The sequence below is a fragment of the Atta cephalotes genome (assembly GCF_000143395.1).
Source record: "Atta cephalotes unplaced genomic scaffold scaffold00007, whole genome shotgun sequence".
In the NCBI taxonomy this organism is placed as follows: Eukaryota; Metazoa; Arthropoda; class Insecta; order Hymenoptera; family Formicidae; genus Atta; species Atta cephalotes.
The window spans coordinates 1,677,699-1,697,004 of record NW_012130071.1 but is presented as its reverse complement, the minus strand read 5'-3'; the positions used below and the strand labels follow the sequence as shown (position 1 = coordinate 1,697,004).

The window sequence follows — 19,306 nt, the reverse complement described above, 5'->3', positions numbered from 1 at the left end:
CGGAAAAAACGACGGAAGCAAAGTTGTACACCTAATATTATTTGCCAATCTTGGATATTTCTTACAGATCCGTTATTTAATTCATTGTGAATAAAAACAAATTATACTCTTTCGTACGAAGATTACAGGAGTACAGCTCTGTATTTTATGCGCAAACAAATTAAATTAATTAATTAATTAAATATCAAATAAACTAAATCTTAATCTGTACATATATCTAATATTAATTCGCACGAGTAAATAACTCATTTCTACGTACACAAATGCCTAATTTTTTATACATAATTGAAATCGTGTAGTATAATTTACTTGCATCCTATAGTATTTATATACTCTATGGTTATCAAGGGATGGTTATCAAGGGAGGACATTATACTATGAGCGTGCATGTGCATATGCACGTGCGCGCACGTATGTGTGTGCGTGTGCGTGTGCGTGTGTGTGTGTGTGTGTGTGTGTGTGTGTGGTGTGTGCGCGCGCGTGTGTGTGCGCGCGTGTGTGCGTGTGTGTGTATGTGAATAGTGTATAATTATTTTAACTCACGATGGTTTTCCCTATTTTCCTAATTTGATTTTTAGCAGCGCCAAGTTTTTTGCATGAAGTATTTTTAATTTCATTAAAAGTTTTTTATTTTGTATTGTTATATCCTTTATCTTTTCAATAGCGAATGGACTTTACATTTTCTTCTAAGTAATGCAATTATATTTTTGGGGTAACGGTAACAATTTCACTAGTTACTTTTATCGTTACTTTATTTCTAATTACATAAAAGTTTAGTCGTAATAGCCCTAGAAAATAGAAATGAAACATTAATTCTTTATAATAACTCTTGGGTTGAATAAGATAACACAATTTTGTGATATAACATCTTAAAGGAAGATTAAATATGTAGTTACTATCACACTTGGCATGGAATAGGAAAAATTTTGTATAGATATATACTTGAGTTCTATTTTTTTAATTAAGTCTTACGAAATCTTAGGATTTTTTGGAAGTACTTTTATACAATTAGTGCTTCATATCATTTTTGAAAATACATACTTCTTGGAATTAAACTTGGCATCAGTTATTGATCTTTTATACAAATGATATACGTGTCACTTGGAAAATGCTATTTTTATGGAATTATAATTTGGTGCTAATTTTTGATATCAAATTTTTTATACAATACATGCTATTTAAATTTTTTAAATTTAATACTACAATTTTTTATTCGAGAAGTTTATCCATATTTGACATTCTTTTTTGTATATATTACTTAAATTCTTTTTACGGTATAATGACTTTTTATTTGCGCTGTGCATATATTTGACGCTTCCTTTATTAATTTTCGTTAAATAAATTATTTTGTATTTGATTTTACTGATATAAGTCATCTAAAGTTTTTATTTTGGCGGTATAACAATTTTTTGTTTCAGCATTCTTTTTACTGTTTATCTACGGTTCTTTATTTAGGCAGCACATCTATATTTGATGATTTATTCTTTCCTTTTTTTAAAATAAGTAAATTTGTATTTTAATTTTACTGATTTTATTGACAGTTACAAATTAATCTTACCTTTTTATATAAAATCTTTGAATGGCACATTGACCTCTTGCGATTATTAATGCGACTTCTAAATTCGACTAACATTAAGTTCCGATGTGAAACTGCTTGTATCTAGGCTGTTTCCTGTAATAATTTTTGCCAACATGTGAGTACAACATGCGCTTTTTTTATATTTTAATTTGTGAACATTTTGCGTAGTTACCGATAACTTTTTAAAATTATTATTTAACATTGAAAACAACCCTCGTAGGGATTGAAACGTCTGTACACAATTTAAATTGTTGATATAAATATTTTTACTCACATATAATAACTCAAGTGGTCTTCATAGCCCTATATTATATTATTAATTTATTTAATTAGTTGAATCGTTATTCTTTATTGAATTTTAAAATTATTTAATTTGAACGAAGATGTGATTTCCTTATATACATGAGAATGTTGAAATTTGATCGAATATTTTATCAGTAATTAGATAGTTATTAAATAATAAGGTTGCTATGTTGGAAAATAACAATAAACATTTGCCGGATACGTGTATACTATAATGACTTTGTTGATCGATTTATCTCAATACTGTCTTTCAAAAAAATTTAAAGTTTCTATCACATCAGTCGCGACAGACTGATGTTTTTGCAATACATTATTTTATTTTCTAAAATACTTAATATCCTTAGCTTTATTGAACACGCTTATAAAAGTTTCAAATATTAATATTTGAAACAGAACCGCTTATATAAATAATTAACTAAATAGAGAGCGTCGTAGTTAGCAATTAATTAAATAGGGTAATTAATATTTTTATATAGACACATTTATCTCAGAACTTTAATTAAGAAAAAGTAGGCATAAAAGAAATATGTTTTGAGAAAGCCATTTCGTATTTCAACTAATTGAACACCAAAAATTTAAAAATATTTTTATTTGATAACAGTACTAAATCTACGTCATCCATAAACATTTGACAGTCATTGTCAAAATGGCGTTGCCGTAACGAGAAATGCAAAATTATTGATACAAAAAGTACGTTTTTTGAGTTAAATTTCCAAATTTTTTTCATTTATTTGCAATTTGCTTTTAGAAAGTATCTTTTTATCGAATATTATAACATTAATGTAATTAAAAATGTAATTACAAATACTTTGTTTATTTTGGTTTATCAGATATTCTGTGATTAAATTTTTTACGCATGATGTTCTAAAAGAGCCGATATTAAGAGCTATGAAAAAGTCAGTTCTATTATTGCTTTGTCTGACTCCTTCATTGCATATCCAGGGATGTTCTTTTCAGTACAATTGGAAAAAGAATTTTCTATTTTTTTATATAATTCAGGCAATTTTAGTACGTCAGTACTTTTTGAAGTATATCGTACTAATGATCAGTCCATTTTCGTTCATTTGGTGTCAATAATATATCGTCGCGTGGCATCAATATATGATCCTATCAGAACATTTCTATATAAGATTGTCTTCAGATGCAATCTCCTTCTTTGAGGAGCATCCCTGTATATTATATATTTATTGTAAATAAATAGATTTCTGTTCTTTTATAAAACAGCATTCTGATAGGTTATGTTGCTGCTAGATATATTGAAGCATTTTACCGACTCAACTTCCATATTTCACTTTTTTCAATCATCTATCATGTTTAATAGATTATTTCGAAGTAATGAAGACTGGTATCAGTGCAAATTGTATTCTCTATTCTGTGGGCTCATACTTCATGTGGTAATAAGAAAAGAAGAAGAATTTTCATTCCTTTTGTGATAAATGTTCTTAATTAAAAATATTATATTTTCCATTTTTCACACATTTATTAATTTTCTAAAAAAAATAATATTTGTTAAAGGATTTTGGTTTTATTTGTATTAAAATTTATATAATTTAGTACTTGATTCTTTCAAAATAAGTAATGGCTTTTTCAAAACTACATCGTTTTGAAAAAGTTGAATTTCTTGTTGATGAAAAATAATGATTAAATCTCTGTTAATGACTGAAATATTTTTTATATTTTTTATTAAATGGATCTTATAGATAAATGAGTAAGTAAGAAAGCGATTATATTTGCTTAATACCAGATTAAGTATTTTTTCATATTTTGAAAAAAATGATTCTTTCATGCCTATTCTCCTCTACACCCCGATTATGTTGGAACTTGCAATCTGAGATACTAATAATCCTCCCCAAATTAAAATTTGTAAAGAACTATTGCGAAAAATATTTTTATCTGAGAATGCTGACCTTTGAGGACGCTAGCGTGGTATACGAAATGTAAATTCGATTTCCAGCTTAGGTAATATTTTTCAAGTTTTTATGGGTTTTAATTAATGAGGATTTTTATTAGCACCTCAGATTAATTGAATTACAAATCCAAGAGCAATTAGCGCGCAATCTGAGATAATTGTATTTAAAATACATATCGATGTATTAAACATCTTTAAACATCTAATTTTCGTCGTAATTGGCAGTCACGTATTTAGTTGTATTAAATAACATTAAATTAATCCAAGATAATTTAAACATTTAGTAACGCGATATAATTGTTATTAACGAATTTATATAGCAATCCTATTACTTAATAATTGCTCGATTATTCATGTAATATTCGTTCAAATCTCAACATTCTCATCATGAAAACCACTTCTTTGTTCCCATTAGAATTAAATAATTTTATATGATTTGAATAAGATATCATACCTACTTTTAGAAATATTCAAACTTATGAAAACATTAGTAGTTTGAAGTACTCTTGACAGACAATGTATATTGGATTTGACGCGTCCGAGACACTAGTGTAACAAATCGCAACGCTCGCTGATCATGTATCGCTAGCATTCTTTATGCAAAAAATGTAAAAGGACACAAAAGGAATGCGCAGAATGTCCGATAATAATGACGTTTCTTAAAACGAAATTGCGAAAGTCGCACACAAATTTGCATCGCAATATCTCCGATGTAGGACACATAGAGAAAAAAAAAGGCACTTTCATTATATATTTCGGGTAGAAGCTATCGATTAAACCTACTTAAAACTTGATCGGTTCAGTCTTTTATTGAGATCTCATAAGCGCGGTCTGGAAAATCTCGATGGTTCGTGTAAAAATATACTAACACTTGCTGCACGTGCTTAGCGCGATATTACTATGTCTTCTGATACCAATGGAAAATCAGTGAATATCCAGAATTCAGATTTAGAGTATATTTTGAAATATAAGTGTACTTTGTTCTTTATAATTCTTTTCGCATTTATTATTATCTAATAAATCAGTACACGCGGCATTTCGTTACTTAAATCACATAGATCGTGTATCATTTCGTACTAGCTCCCGATTCGAAGTAACAGATAATTAATCAAGTACAAATTGAAAGAAAATTTGAAATAATATATCGTATATCTTAATGTAAGCGTCGACGAAATCATTATTGATCGAAAGTACAAATATTAATAATAATCTGAAATTCCCGTTTTTTGAATCGAGTGCTATTATCAGTATAAAAGACGATCATGTTTGATATCATGTTTGATATCCTGAGACGGTGCCTCCATTCCATTTCAAGAGATAATGTCAAACGTAATAAAACACATCATTAACTACATTTACACGGCTCGATTTACTCGATCGAAGTTATAACACTGACGTTATGAAATTAGCCAATCATTGCTATTCCTCTGAAGAATGGAATAACTGTAAATGACAAGTTTCATAACATCGATGTAATCATAAATCAACCCGTGTAAATATAATTACCAGTTCGCTTAGGAGTAATGTATACAATGACTTTAGGTGCGTTCCACTTAACGTCTGCAATGCTCGCGTGTATTACTTCATCTTTGATTAATATTTGAAGACAAGAAGGATGAAATGATACTAGTGAGAACACACGTATCTTTTGTTTAGGTACATACATACACGCAGCTTACGCGCTGTAAAAGCCATTGCATGTAAAAGTATTAGTCGTAATCGTAAAAAGAGATAAATTGATTGGTTATTAAGGCAAGCAATAAATCACGTGACCATCTTCCGATTGGTTGATCATAAGGATAAGGCATTAATCACAATCTTTCGACGGGATGAAAACTTGTGTCTATGATCATGGCTTTGAGGTTATGATGAGTTTCATTCGTGATGCTTTTGCGTAGAGGGCGCGATAATATTTGGCGACGCAACAACCAATAAATTTATTGCTTTTTATGGACTTACGATTATACCATAACTACGATTTTTTTTATGCAATGGCCTTAAGTCCGATCTATATAAAGCCCATTCTACATAGACGCAATCGCAAATTTGTTGCCAATCTGAAACGATGATAATTTCAAAATGCAAGTTTCAGATTGGCTATTGCAAATACAAACTTACGATCGGCTTGCAACTAAACATAAAATGGACTTAACTCTTTCAGTCACGCAATTCAGGGAATGTAGCAATCATTAGGAAGGATAGTTTCTTAGATTTTTGAGGCCGTTGAATTTGAATCCGGGGTTGAATTACAAAAAAAAATCAAATCCAAGATGGCATATCAAAAAATTAATAATTTTTAAACTTATTCCCAAACTAAATTTAATCCCATAAACTTATTCTCGTACCCAATACATTAACAACAATAATATATAGTGTTAAAAATGATTGATTCAATGCAATAGTAATTGACTGATTGCAAAAATAATCACTTTTTTGTAGTTCTGATCGCCATATTAGATCTGTCATTTTGAATTTTAAAAATCTGATGACGGATTGAATTCAGCCTCAAAAACATTGGAAACAATAATTTGCAATGCATGTTTATTCAATGCAAAATCTGCCATAAATGAATTAAATTTAGAAAAACATAAATTTGTTTATAACAAATAAAAATTATTAGATAATCATGAAACATGTCCTGCTTTTTGAAGTTTGAATTTTATTTTATCTGAAAATGCAAAAAAACCCATAAGTTTACTCTAAAAACAAAAGATATGATAAGAAAAGGAGACCAAAAAGATGTTCTTTAGACACTATGACTGAAAAAAATTAAGATATGAAACATTGGAATCTCTAATATTGTTATAATTTTAATACAGACTAATTTAAGTGATATACTCGCGGAATGTATTATTTATTAACATTTAATCGCGCGTAAAGTATTTTAAGAGAAGTCATTCTTTTTCCGAACTGCGACAATACGCGAGATTTGATAAAAATAAGAAAGAATTAGCGAGTATATGATTTAAATCAGTCTGTATTAAAATTATATAACAATATTAGAGATTCCAATGTTTCATATCTTAACAATTACATATTCATACAAAAATTGTAAGAAGCGTAATTTATTTAATATAATTGGGCCATTACAAACATTAAAACATTAAAAAGAGAAAATTAATGAGGTAACCGATATTCATGTTTGGGAAACGGCTGTTTCGTTGCTTCGCCTAAACAAAGAGCACAATAACTGCAAATTATTTGTATTATATTTGATAGCTATTAATGCATTTGCGTGATGTTGTAGCTCTTTATAGAATATTAGATAGGATGAAAGAAAAGAAATCAAACAATATAGCTCATAATTGAAAAATAATTAATTCTTCAATTAGCATAACGAGTATGTTTCTTCGATAAAGCGATGCGTAAAGTTTTAAAAATATCGTCGTTTATGAGTCTCAGAAATGTTTAGATGTTAATTCTTATAGAAAAATATTAATTGCTTTAGCAAGGATAATTATTTATATATATAAAACCTATCACGATCATCTAACATTTCTTTGATATTCTTGAAATTATTTAAATTATATTTTCAAGATCAATTAAAATTAAAAATTTTTTAAATATAAAGATCACAATAACTTTTAAATTATAATTTTTTAATTAAGTTACGTTTATAATTGCATACATAAACTTATCCAGATTCCATAATTAACAATAGAATTTAGTACAGAATTTTTTATCCATGATTTTATTAATAAGTATAATTATTAGTAAAATTTAACAGTTACTCAAAGATTTTATTTAATAATATTTTAACATGAAAATTACAATAAATTAAAACTAAAGCTTAATAATCTTAATTGCATTAAAGATTATATAAATTCAGCAGAAATGTTTATAGGGTGATCCGAAATTCCTGCATTCGGAGTACAGAACATGGTACTTTATGCTAAAAGAAACAATTTTTTCCTTTGCAAAATTGCGTCTGACAAGTGTAATTTTTGTAGGATAATAAATTGAAGTTATACGAGTAAACGCAAAAATTATTTATTAAATCTAATTTTACTACAGGAAAAAGTGGTTTCTTTTAGCATAAAGAGTCATGTCCTGTATTCCGAATGAAGGAATTTCGGATCACCTTGTATATGTATAATAAAATACTTATATGTGTGTATAACACACTTAAGAGAAATTAATTAGTATCTTTATCGATGCTAATGAGTTTGTGAAATAATACATAAGCATGATAATTTATTTTGAAGAATTTAATAAAACACAATATGAAATATATTTAAGTTCATAAACATTATTGAAAAAGTCATTATTATTAATATATTCGGGGTTTGAAATAATAACTAAACATTTTCTTATCCTACTGCTTCAATTTTTAGTTCAAAACATAAATAGGAGAGAATTATCGAATGCATATTACTTAATTTTTTACTGTTTTTTATTATATTTTCCATTTGGCACTGTTTTGTATGCAAACAAACATTAGAAATTATAATTTGAGGTTTCGAACCCTCATTACATGTTTAACTTTCCATTAATAACAAATTAATTTGTTATAAATCTTTTCGTAATACACATGCAGTAAAAGATATGATTTAAATAACTACCTACCTAAATCATATTTATAGATATTTTTTATTTCCTTTAAAAGTATCGAATAAAAATATTTAAAAGTATAAGGTTAATAAAAGAAATCATTAACTGATAGCAAATAATTAATTAATACATAATTTTAATGATTTATTGAAAAAGATTAAATATTTTATAACTATTAAATAACAATAATGAAAAGATTAATAACGTCAAAATAAAATTATTGATGAAAATATTGATTTAATCTTTACAAATATAATTGCAAATATGTATATACAGTGAATGTAAAATATTCTACAATAATTTTTTTTAAATAAAAATACAAAAATTTATAATAAAATTAGATGATCACGTCATCATTCGTTACATAAGTTGATTAATATCAGATGTGATTCTTTAAAATACCGCTAAAACCGGGTTCGCACCTTGATTGGAAAAACGAAAAGTGGAAAAGCGGAAGCCAATCGGAACTCGTAGTAGTAGGCGGTATATTTCGCTTGTCTGCTTCTGTCTTTTCATAAGTTTCCTAAACCATACCATAACACAGGATAAGACTGATAATTAACAAATAAAACTAATAATAAAACTAATAATCGATACAAATGTCAAGCGCAAAAACATATTTGAGCTAATTTTATTTTAACGTTATTAGTCTTTTCATTATTGTTATTTAATAGTTATAAAATATTTAATCTTTTTCAATAAATTATTAAAATTATGTATTAATTAATTATTAACTATCAGTTAATGATTTCTTTTTAATCTTATATTTTTAAATATTTTTATTCGATACTTTTTGACTTCCATAAAATACATAGGCTATATTTTTATCTATATTACTCATTTTTCATGTATTTTATATTATTGTTTTTAAATGTTGCCTGTATTAATAATATAAAATATTCATGAAGTACGAGAGGCGATCAGTACAGAGAGAGAGAGAAAAATATATTAATATCTCTGTCTATCTTAATGCCGCCTAGACAGAGGTATTAATATATTTCTCTCTCTGTTATCGATTTTTAAAAGTATTATCCTGCATGCAAAAGTCGGTTCAAATTGTTTCGTGTCGCGACTCTGATTAAAGGATCTCGAATATATATTATATCAAGATACAGTCTTCGTTTTCCAACTTACATTTTTCATTACGTTACAAATCTTTCACTGTGTACCGTGACGCGTGTCAAGGTCAGGCGCGTGTCAAGGTCGAACGCACTGCGAGTGCGACGCGGTGTTTACAATCATTCCAATCTACAGAGACGTAGAACACGGATCGCAGATCGTAAGACTAGAAACTAACCTAATATATTTTAATTATAATGAATTACAGGAATTCAGAAAGTATTTAACTTTCGCCTATCCTATGTATTGCGGTCTATGATTTATTATGAGCTTTCTACAATAAAATAAGTCATTACCTATTACCCCACAAATAACACAATAGAGTAGTAGAGCAGTAAGCCTTAAGTCTTAAGAAATTGTGCATAGTCGATTATTCTTCTCACATTCGACTGTGATTGATCAATTTTTTAAAACTTAAATTTTTTAAGGCTTAAAGCTTACTAGTCTATTGTGTTTACGGGATTAAGCTCTAAGTTTTAAGCCGTAAGAAATTAACCAATCATAGTCGATTATTCTTCTCACTTTTGACTGTGATTGGTCAACTTCTTATGATTTAAAACTTAAAGTTTAAGTAGTAGTTTAATGTCTTGTTTTAATACTCATCTAATTATATAATGAAATAGTCGCTTTCTTAATTTTTGAATAATATTTTTAGTGCGCTAGAAAAAATTTTTTGTACATCTGGAGAGAGCCTAATATAAGGTCAAAACATGTAATTGTATTTTACTTTCTACAGTTCTTTATTATATCTATTTTTAATTATACTTATGTTAAACGAACAATGGAGATTTTTTAAGTTTTTCTGACTCTTATTAGTCTTTTATATTTCGTTGTCGTATTTTATAAAAAGTTATAATCTGAAACATGGTTCATTTGCGATTTTTGACCTATGTTCTTAATCCTTTCAGTCGCAATGGGCCATCTAAGAGACATCTTTTTAGTCTTCTTTTTTTATCATATATCTTTTGTTTTTAGAGTAAACTCATGGATTTTTTGCATTTTCAAATAAAATAAGATTCAAACTTCAAAAAGCAGGGCATGTTTATCTAATTTCATGATTATCTAATAATTTTTATTTGTTATAAGCAAATTTATATCAAAAAATGCATACGTTCCCAAATTTAATTTATTTGTGGCAGATTTTGACAATAAACTTGCATTGCAAATCATTGTTTCCAATTTTTGAGGTCGTTAAAATCCGTTCAAATCCGCCATCAGATTTTTAAAATTCAAAATGGCGGATCTAATATGGTGGCCAGAACTACAAAAAAGTGATTATGCAATAAGTTAATGATTTGCAATCGGTCAATTATTATTGCATTGACTCAGTCATTTTTAACACTATATATTGTTGTTGTTAATGTATTGGATATGGGAATAAGTTTAGTTTGAGAATAAGTTTAAAAATTATTAATTTTTTTGATACGTTATCTTGAATTCGCTATCTTGGATTTGACTTTTTTTGTTCAACCCCGGATTCAAATTCAACGGCCTCAAAAATCTAAGAAACTATCCTTCCTAATGATTGCTACATTCCCTGAATTGCGTGACTGAAAGAGTTAAGCCCATTTTACGTTTAGTCGCAAGCCGATCGTAAGTTTGTATTTGCAATAGCCAATCTGAAACTTGCATTTTGAAATTATCATCATTTCAGATTGGCAACAAATTTGCGATCAAAAACCTAAAAAAATCACATTTTCTGTAATGATTGCTATTCCCTTTCCTGTAATGATTCCCTGAATTGTGTAACAGAAAGAATTAAACAATTACATATTCATAAAAAAATGTAAGAAAAAGACATAAAACATTTATGAATTGAATATTTAAGAGAGAAAAAGGGAGGAGGGAGAGGGAGGAAAGGGAAGGAGAGAGAGAGAGAGAGAGAGAGAAATTTATCGCTCACCTGTTCAACCCACAAGTTCGTCGTCATAATTTGATTCTTCAAGTTCTGTAACAAAAATTGTTTTTTTAATAAACTAATAAATTGCATATATTTTTTAATTGTACAATCTATAATTAATTGTTCGTTTAAACTTTACAATTTCTATTTCTATAATTTATTCTAACTATTATACATAGAATAAATTTATTTCGGTATATTTTTAAAAATATCTATATAATTTAATTTATATTAAATTTTGTTCTAATTCTTCATTATATATCTGCACATTTTTTGATAAATTTGCGTAATCTTTAATGCAATTAAAAAAATTTTTAATTTATTTTAAATTTATTTATTTTAAATAACAGGGAATGACGTTATTAAGATTATATATATAAGAGAAATAAATCATTTGATGATTTCTCTGATTTGAATTTGTTTAATTTCCAAAAACAATTCCTATGGTTCTATTTGGCAAGCGTTTAGCAACGAGTCTTCTTTAGAAATAGAAAGTATATGATACTAGTCTTCTTTTTGCATCTGTCAGCTGCAGCGCATTGTAATTTCTGGATTCAACGTCACCCCTCGACTAATTGGACCTAGCTAACAGTTCGGGTGCATAGATGGAACTTGCAGCTGTAATCCTAGTTATGGACTACTGGTATGCGATTTTGGACTTTCTGCTATTTCGTGAATCCCTGACGTTCACAATTCAAACTATACCACACGTGGAATCTATCCACGCCCACATCTGTTTGCATGTGTGAGCAAATCTAATCCTGATTGAATGCAAACGATGTGTGTCGGAGACAAGTATATCCTCAAATATTTCTGCGACATTTATACAATTGCTGTTAATTTTGGATATACAATTATTAATTATCTGTTAATAATATCATAGACGCCGGTATCGATATTATAATTAGAGTAATCATAATTATTATAATTATTGACAATCAAAATTTTAATGTTAACATCATTAATTTAATGATATTATTACTGTATTACCTGTAATATTACGAAATTTAGATGTATTAACTTTTGAACATATATAACAACTTTTAAAATGAATTAATTTCTTATGTAATTTAATTATGTGAATTACAATTATTTCCTCGTTACTTTTGCTTGTTTAATTTTACAATAATAATTTACCGCATAAATTTATCTATAGTCATGAATTCCATCGTGTGTCAAAACAATAAATATATACATTAACGATGTTGAGCTTCCATTATGAGGTGTCCGACAAGGTAATCATCGCAACATAGTCGTATCGAGGGACCGGTATTGAATGGTATATATCCACTCGATGAATTATCCTCGATAGTAAGGCGGACTGCATTCATATGCAAATGTAATAATACCAATATAGCTTTAGTCTACGCGTTTCGATGAATCTCGGATGTAAATGTAACGAAGACCGGATATATTATCATGGTACTATCAAGAAACGTTAATGTTGCTTTACGTGGAAAATGTAATTTGGTTTTTTATCTCTAATTTGGTTTTTTATCTCTATAATTATAATTATAATGACATTCGTTGAAATGTATTGAAAGGGTAAATATGATAATAAAACGAAATAATATGAAAAGATCATTTTCTTTTTAGTTAATCGCATTATTTAAGTTAATCCGTATTTGTTTCATCGTTGTTTTTCTAAATGATAAATTATACGTATTGTACTTCTTTAATATATTTTACCTTAATCTTTCACATTCTTTAAATAAAAAATGCACCTTAAACAAGAACATTAATTTTTATAATAAAAAAACCGGTTTTTTTTATTAAATTTATTTCCTTTTTCTTTCAATGTTTCGTATATAATAATTGTTGGATTAATTGTTACTTATGCGACTCTGTCGAATCGATTGAATTATCGCGAGATTATAGAGCTCATCGGGCGACAAGCATTATCGCGATTATAGGGGCAAAGGCTAATTAATTCGTGCGTATTCGATATATGCGCACGTGTTCGCCAATTCGGTTGAAATTAATGTCATGTCGATTGTAACCACGGAAAGCGGAAAACTCGCATGTCGGTTTATACGAATTTCCGCGTCGATACGAAATTGCACTTGTCTGAATAATCAATTTTGACACGGGACAGTGTCGAATGCAACGACACCGATAATAATAATAATAATAATAATAATCTCATATTTCTTAGCGGTTCAATAATATGATGTCTAGTATATAACAATAATGACAACTCTAATACAATGATATAGTAACTATTGAAATCGTTATTTTGTATTGCCAATCATTAAGGATAAATGATAACATAATTGAACTTATGATATTACTAATTAATTTCCATTAATAGTAATATAATGGCATAATAGCAGTAGTTGCTCATTATTGAAATTAGCCAATACGCGGATCAGCTACGACGTGAACTGTTTGAAAAGTAGCAGAGTAACTCCGAATTGTTCTGCATCAATATCACGATGTCCATGACATATTGCCAATTATAGGCAGGGTGAAAGGTAATTAGCAAATTACTTTATGTTTAATTAAACTCTGATTGCGGTGGCACGGGATGCCATACGATCGCATACCATTAGAGTGAACGCGCAATATGTTAATTGATTTCAACATACGCAGCGGGTTTTGATATGTAGGTGGATATTAGATTTATTGTGTTGTCTATACGAATCGTAAATTAAAAATTCCTATCGAGTTTCCATGCTTGGACGCAAGAATATTCGCACGTCGCAATCAATCTCTAATTAATTCCCGCGCAATGCGGCATGTAGTGCAATTAATTAGTTAGAAAAGATAAATTATTTTTGTTTTTTAAACTGATAAAGATAATTATTGTGCAAAAGATATTCAATCGTGATCTTGGAGAGATAAAAATAAAGATAGCAGTTTATCATTTATAAATATTGTTAAATTAATTATTTATTAAGGAACATTGAATAATGTTTGTGTTTCCATTAACTATATTTATCATGTATATTCAAATTTGTAATTTTCTAAAAACTTTATATATTCTAAAGATTCTATCTTGTTGTAATCAATATATTGGTTAAAGCTATTTATGTTTGTCATTTATTAGAAAATTTAATATTATTAATAAATAATAATAAATAATTATAATTATAATAAATCTATTAAAAATATATATTTTAGAAAATACATTTAAAAATCTGATTCTCCTCCATCCTTTTGTGAATTTATAAACATGCTTGTCCTATATCTAGAGTCATCTCTTGAAGCGATATTGCAAACATATTGTAGCTATAAGAGGCATAAGAAAAATAGTAAGCGTAGATTGTCAGGTAGATTTAATTTATATCATTCTTCGAGAATATTGATTTAAAACTTGGTAATAGATAAGTTTTGTACCTGCTCGAAGTTTTCAATAGAAGAATGATAAGAAAAGAAAAATAAAATTCAGAAATGAAGCTTTTTAATTTTTAATCAATAAGTAAACAAATTGTTTTGTAAACATAGCAAACAAAGATGTCGGTTTTGAATATAAATTCTATCGGGAGAACGTGAGAAAGAAGAATATTTCATATATAAAATTTACGCACATAGAAAAAGAACTGTAAATTATAATTTTATAAATTTATATTCTTTCCAAATGTAAAATATTAATTAAATTGAACATATTTGTATTGGATATCCTGCGTCAGAATATCGAATTCTCAAAATCCGGAATTGATCGATACCGTAAATTAAACAAACGACAAATGTTATGAAGTTGATAAGATGACAAAGAACGAATATAACAAAATGTTCAGGCTCTCGAGAATAATTTCTTCATTTCTGTGATATCGTAAATCAAGATGACCGATTGGAGTGGGATTAGAGTGGCAAAAATAGATGTATGCTTGGGACAGCTAGCGAGAGATGAATAATGCTCTGTTTTCCGGCGTTGAATATTTAAGATTGTTGAATATTCATGAAACGCATGAAACATTTCTTTGTTGTAATATGAATTTACGTGAAGCATAATTTTTTGCTGATAATAGGAACATCTTGAATATATCAATCGTGCAAATGATTCAGAGGATTGCAATTATCAAGTCTGAAACTTGTGACGTAGCTTAAGTTTGAATTTAATTTTTAATTGAACATATAAACGTTAAATAAACTCTTTATAAATTTTTTTATTACTTGCTTCGTCGCCGACGAATGGTAGATAACATTCAATCTTCTGTCTTATAGATTAGATGTAATTAGATATCTATATTTATTTACATACATTTCAGCACAGATACATTTATTAGAACATATATTACTTTCAAACATTTATCGATTATCATCAAAAGAAACTAATGTATTTCACATATATACACATCACATTAATGAAATCCGATGCATATCGTACAGTACCGAACTGTGACTGACGTGAATTTGACATGCGCTATTTAAACGCTCCGCCAGCAATGTGATCCTCTAAATGCATTAAACCGCAATAATTAAGAGGCATGTTGACGATTGGGAGCTGCATTTACAAATATCGATCGATATTTAATCTAATTTCTTTTTAATAATGTAACAGCTGTTGGAAACGAGTAAAGAGATTTCCATATAATATCATTCCACGCACTTAATAAAATATTTTACATCACAGATTATACTACATACCATTTACGTTTTGTTAAAAGAGTTATATAAAAATATTATAGCATTAATTCACTAATTTTTCAAGATACCTTTTAATGTTATTATTTATTGATATGTACATTTATTTGATAATTATACAATAAGAATTTTTTTTAAGGAACACACTATTTAATAAAAACATACTAGAAAGAAATATTTCATTAGAAACTTGATATTTCTAAAAAAAGCTTTTGGGTCAAGAAGGAAAGCCCGTTTATTTAAAAGTTTCTGGTGGAAATGGCGCATAAAATTCGCTCAGTGCTTTTAGACCTCTCGAGGCTTTTTCATGATTCCTATACTGCTTTCAATTTTTATGCGATATTCGCGCGGTGAGTACAGAATGCTAAATTTAAGTTGTAAATTTAAGCGTGCGGTTCGAAACTATTTTATTAATGACATGCAGAGAAATTTTTTGCGTCATTTTCCACAAAAAAATATTTTATAATTACTTCACACTCAGAATGTGTTATATTATTTACATAATATGTTTTATTAAAAAAGTTATATAAAAATATAATAATAATAATAATAATAAATTTTTCGAGATGTCTTTAACATTATTATATATTATTTTTATATTTGATATAAAAGAGTCTTATTTGAAATTCACTTTTAAAATATATTTAGCAGATTGAAAATTACTTTTAGAAAGTTGAAATTTATTTTTTTATTAATTATTAATTATTAATTATTAATTTTTAAATTTAATTTTTAATTAGTATGGGCGAGGAAGTAACTACTAGTTGAAATATTATCCTAGAGATTACATGATTTCATATGATTTCATCTGATTATAAATAATTTTTTTCACTACATATTATAAAGTTATTTAGTAAAATACTTATACGATTTTATTTAATATTATACAATAATTTCTCATGGTTGCATATGTAATTATCGGATTATATATATAGAGATTTCTTATGGATTTTATAATAATTTCAAGAACTTTGTCTCACGATTATATTAAGTGGTTTCCTCTTCGAGTATGGGTTTTTTAAAAAAAATTATCACGTTATGGATCGCAGAATAAAATTAAAATAATTAAACCTCAATTATTTATAAACAATAATATATCTGCTTTTTTAGCTTTTTTAGCATATATTTTAACATATATTCTTGATAACCAATGAAGCCCAAGTCTGAAAAATGCATAATAATAGTGTTATTACGAAATCACACATAAAAGTAGATTAGTCGCGCGTTGCATGACAAAACAATATTTATTTTATACTTGCATATATGATTTGCCTGCAATCGCAAATTGTTTCATATAAATAACGTAAACTAAATGCGCGATGCAAATGCATGAAATTAGAAAGCTAAATTCGCGACGGAAAGACTTCCGTCATGTTGTGTAATTGTCACTTGCAATTACTATTAGACAAAAATTGACTGCTTTTGTAAGTGACAATTAATAAATTTCTTAATCCTACAATTAAAAATAATTATTAAATATATAATTATTATTTATATTAATTAAGTTAATTATATAATTGTTACTTAAATTAGTTAATATTAATTGTTACTTGAACTAGTTAATTATATTAATTATTATTTAGAGTGTTAATAATTTATACAACAAGAAACAAATCAAGAAAATAAATGCAGATGGCATGGTATCAATTGATATGTTAAATTACATTCGCTTTTCAGCACAAATCACATGCCAATTGTAATTGAATATTCAATTTGTATCAGCAACTCTCTGTGTAACCGCATTTTTATCTTGCTGTTCCTATATACGCCCAAGAGAAATTTACATATTTATGAGCAGATCCCAGTCTTCGTAGAAACGCTTACGAGAAACGCGCCTTTCGTGTTTATACGTGTACATACGAGTACTCTTAACTGAGTGCGTCTGGTAAAGTTATAAGCGAGTAAGCTATTACTTGCAAGAGTTACCCGTCAGTTTCATTGCTTATACTTATGAATGTTTAATTACATCATAAGACTGGACCGAGCTATGAAAACTAAAGTGAACAACCTTTTCCAAATTTATGTAATCTTTTCATAGTTGAACTTTATTCCTAAATATAGAACGGGATTTGATACTAAACTCTGATAATTTCTTGTTCTTCAATTTATTTCTTAAGAATTCTTTAATTTAATTTTAATTAGTCGTTTTAATTTTATGCATTAAATTTTATATGTTCACCAGAAGTGTTTTAGTGTTTGTAATCAATCATAATTGCGAGCAAGCACGATGTTGTAGGTGACCCACCTACTGACCGTCATTATCATGATAACCCACTTGACGCTTCTGCATCGACATTAGGGTGCGTCGTAGTGCTGAAGGGTGTATTTCACGCTGATGTTTGTTCGGGATGGTTATCGCGAAGGAATTCCGGTTTCAGAAGTAGGAATAAACAGATAGTGTTTGATCAATGAGCAAAAGGGAAAATAGGTAGCATCCGAAGGGAGGAGGAAGCACAAAGATGAGAGTATTTCAAAAAGGTTAAAAGGAGAAATCAGTTTTTTGGGAATATTACAAGAAAAACTACTCAATTACTCTTGTATAACTGCGATACTGGCAATTATTCGATCACTTAATTATTAGGGCGAAATAAAACAAAATAAATTATTCTAAAATATTAATGTTGCAACCAACTCAGATACTATGTAAGAAAGATTAAAATTACAGTACTATCCCATAATAGTTTTTCAAAAATTATTGCAGTTAATTTCAAATTAGATTATGTCAGCGGCAAATAGCACTAAGAAGAAATTGCGCTAGAAAGAACGTCAGATATTTAAGATCGATCAAGGGTGGAAGATTAATGAAGATCGAAGTCACTGATATATATTAGCAAGTATGCTAGACAGCTTCTTGCCGTAATTTCACATTCCTGAACGACGGAGGCGAAACGGCAAGATTCATTATGATTTCCATCATCTGTCGTCTGACTCTCATCTTCGTCTCTTAGACAGTTCGATTAAACCTAGCACGATCGTGTCAATCTCGTTGACTCGTTTCTAATTACGTTTCATTTCTGCAATTATGGGTTCTTATATATAATATTACTGTTCCGTTAATAGTGATCCAAGCAGAAGGAAAGAGAAGAGAGAGAGAGAAAGAAAGAAAGAGAGAGAAGAGGGAAGGAAAGGAGAAAGAAGCAGGGAGGGGAGGAAGGGGGAGAGATAGATAGATAGATAGATAGATAGATAGAGAGAGAGAGATAGAGAGAGAGAGAGAGAGAGAGAGAGACAGAGAGAGAGAGAGAGAGAGAGAGAGAGAGAGAGAGTATAGTAGTAGTAGTAAGTTTAATTAATTAATAGTAGTACGTACGTACGTTAATTAACGTAACGTAACGTAACGTAACGTACGTACGTAGTA

At 28.2% G+C, this 19,306-nt stretch overlaps 1 protein-coding gene across 1 annotated transcript in view; it reads right to left on the bottom strand.

Moving 5' to 3' along the window:
• The window catches only part of LOC105626977 (acetylcholine receptor subunit alpha-like), a 286,825-nt gene that overhangs the window by 193,071 nt on the left and 74,448 nt on the right, over nucleotides 1-19,306 (bottom strand). Inside the window, exon 3 of the mRNA XM_012208264.1 lies at nucleotides 11,365-11,415. Coding sequence (XP_012063654.1) covers nucleotides 11,365-11,415 — 51 coding nt within the window. The remainder of the gene's footprint in view (nucleotides 1-11,364; nucleotides 11,416-19,306) is intronic.